General features: G+C 58.0%; 1 protein-coding gene across 1 annotated transcript; it reads left to right on the forward strand.

The window, feature by feature from the left end:
* Positions 1-519: 519 nt before the first annotated feature.
* On the forward strand, positions 520-2,338 carry FAM71A (family with sequence similarity 71 member A). The gene has a single exon (XM_040263130.1). It carries the CDS (start codon positions 520-522, stop codon positions 2,275-2,277), a length of 1,758 nt encoding a protein of 585 aa, XP_040119064.1. The 3' UTR covers positions 2,278-2,338.
* Positions 2,339-2,902: the final 564 nt, after the last annotated feature.

The raw sequence follows: 2,902 nt of genomic DNA on the forward strand, positions 1-2,902 counted from the left end.
ACCTGCCTGAGTCCCTGGCAGGGTGGACCTGTCCTCTGTGTAGGGCAACGGGGTGGCCCTGCCTGGAGGGGTTGGCTGAGGGATGGGATAAAGGCATATGAGACAGTGACAGGTCACAAAGGACAGCCAGGATAAATATGGCAGCACAGGGGGTTTAGGCTGAGAGAGCAGCCACGTCTTTCACTAGGACTGCAGTTTCACAGCCTCTCGCAGAGACAAAAAGCCAGAAGCAGAAGCGAGGTGAGGCTGAGGGGGGCCTACCATACCTCTGCAACACCCTTGAAGAGACTCAGCCTGGGGTCCAGGCGTCCTGCAGCATCCTCACGGCGATCACGCACGCCCTTACCCCCACCCCTGCCTCTGGGAGGCTCTGTGGGGTGTGGTGGGGTTGGGGGACCTGCCGTGGAGCCGTCTGCGTGATACAGGAGACCGCGGCTCCCCCTTCTGCCAAGGAGGCCAAGGAGAGGAAGACCCAGGGGCCCGCCTTGCCAGAGCAGCTTGTCGTGATCACAGCCAGCCATGAGCCGGGAGTCTCTGCTACCGTATCACACGGCCCAGAGTGGCGCCGGAGCAGCCCTATTCAACACCACCATGGGCAAACTGCAGCGGCAACTGCACAAGGGTGAGTACGACATATTCAAGTATGCCCCAATCTTCGAGAGCGACTTTATCCAAATCACCAAGAGGGGAGAAGTGATCGACGTGCACAACCGCGTCCGCATGGTGACTGTGGGCATCGCATCCACCAGCCCCCTCCTCCCCCTCCCAGACGTCATGCTACTGGCCCGGCCGGCCACCGGCTGCGATGACCACACAGGCCGTGGCCAGACTACCAAGGCCAAGAGCCGCAAGGCTGCAAAGACCTTAGAGCTCACCAGGCTCCTTCCCTTGAAGTTCGTGAGGATCTCCATTCACGACCGTGAGAAACAACAGCTGCGCCTGAAGTTCGCCACCGGCCGCTCCTGCTACCTGCATCTGTGCCCCCCGCTGAACTCGCGGGAAGACCTCTTCACCTATTGGGAGAAGCTCATCTACCTCCTGCGGCCACCGGTGGACAGTCAGAGCAGCACCTATGCCATTCCAGCCGGGGACATGGTCTGCATGCCCATGTTCGAGGAGGACAGGAGGAGCCCGACAGCCATGGACTTCCAAGGCCGGGGTGATCAGGACCAGGTAAGCGTCAGGAGCCTCCACGTGGGCTCCGAGGTGTCCGGGGCCACCTCTGCAGCTTTTGCCGGCGGGGAGGGCCTCCCACTGGACTTCTACAATCCCGATCCTATGCCCGATGGGGCCATGGCAAACACCAAACCCAGGGAGCTTGATGAAGAGTCAGCAGTGGGGGCGGTGACACAGGTGGCCGCAGCAGACGCCACAGAGGGTGATCTGAACGTGACCAAGTCCCATGCCTCTGAAGAGCGGAGCATGGCCATTGAAGTCACTGTCACCAAGGGCCCAGACAGAAGCAAAAGCAACATAGCCATGGCAGGCGCTGCCAAAACCTCCCTGAGGACCAGGAAAACGGCCTTGGCACGTGGTGCCAAAAACTTGGAGTACCCTTCCAGCACATCCACCAGCCTCTCCCCAGAAGCCAGCATGGCTATGCTTGGAGTGGAGGCCACCAGGAAGACCGCCAAAGGAAAAGCCGATCAGGAGGATGAGGGGACCCTCATCTCAGCCTTGCCGCAGGAAGACCAAGAGAGTGAACAGGAAGAGAGGCCCCGGAGAGTGTCCCAGGCCCGCAGGGGAAGAAGGGAGAGGAGGGAACGCCGGGAGAAGGAGCGCGCTCTCAGAGGCTCATGTCCCCGCGGGTCAGCTGAAGGCTGCCATAAGACCGCGGGGGACAAGGCAATCCGGAAGACAGCCGGCCGGTCCTCAGGTGGCAGGAGAGCCATGAGGGATGACAAAAAGGAGAAAGGCCACGGCAGCCTGGGGGACAGCAAGCGGGGCACTGTGCACAAAGGCGTCAGCCACGCTCCCATCACCAAGGAGTCCAGGACCTCGCACAAATCGGCCAGGAGCTTGTCTACCGGGAGTTCACTTTCCACCAACAAGAGACTCAGCAGGATCAGCTCTTTCTTGAAGAATGTCCGAGCCAATCTCACTACGAAGACAGTGGCATTGTCACACAATAAAGATGTGGACATATTGGCGAAGGCAGTGGAAAGGAGAAGAATGGAGGCCATCGTGGAGACAGCAGAGAGTGGCCAGGGGCTGGAAATCACTGGGAGTGTGACATCTGAGGCCACGGAGACAGTGACCATTGCAGCTCATCAATAGGACCCAGAGCTGGAAGCTGCAAAGGGGACCAGGGCTCAGGGAAATATCCCTGGCAAGCGTATGCCAGCTTCCTTACTGCAGTTTAAATAAAAGAACCATACAACCTGAAAATGGCCTGCAGCGTTCTCTCTGCATTTCCAGGTCCCGACTGTGACGTCACAGTGGATTCTGTGATGTCAGCTGAGCCGGAGCCTGAGACTGGTCCACTCGAGGGCAGCCCCACCTCACACACATGCCCAGTGCCAACAGTGGTGCCCCATCCGGCCTCCATTCCTTTCTGGCTTTGCTGCTCAGGGCCGTGGCTGAAAGTCAGACTGTGGCCTGGGAAACTCTCCTTCACCATCTCCCTATCCTTTCTCTAAATGTTTATTACCCCTGCAGGTCTGTAAACAAATTGAGAACAGAACTCCCATCCCCTCTGGCTGTTCAGTGGACAGAAATAAGGTGCAGCAGTGTTTGCTGGCAGTCAGAACCGCGAGCACTCTCATCTAGACTTAGCCATTCCCCTCCCAGGTATATACCCAGGAGGAACACACGTGTTCTAAGAAACAACTATGAGCATGTTTATAGCAAAAGAATTTAATAGCAAAACACTGGAAACAGCCCAAATTTCCATCAACAGGAT

The sequence above is a fragment of the Oryx dammah genome, unplaced genomic scaffold (assembly GCF_014754425.2).
Source record: "Oryx dammah isolate SB20612 unplaced genomic scaffold, SCBI_Odam_1.1 HiC_scaffold_21, whole genome shotgun sequence".
Lineage (NCBI taxonomy): Eukaryota > Metazoa > Chordata > Mammalia > Artiodactyla > Bovidae > Oryx > Oryx dammah.

Coding starts and splice junctions, on each gene's coding strand:
- FAM71A (XM_040263130.1), top strand. CDS start 520: ATGAGCCGGGAGTCTCTGCTACCGTATCACACGGCCCAGAGTGGCGCC.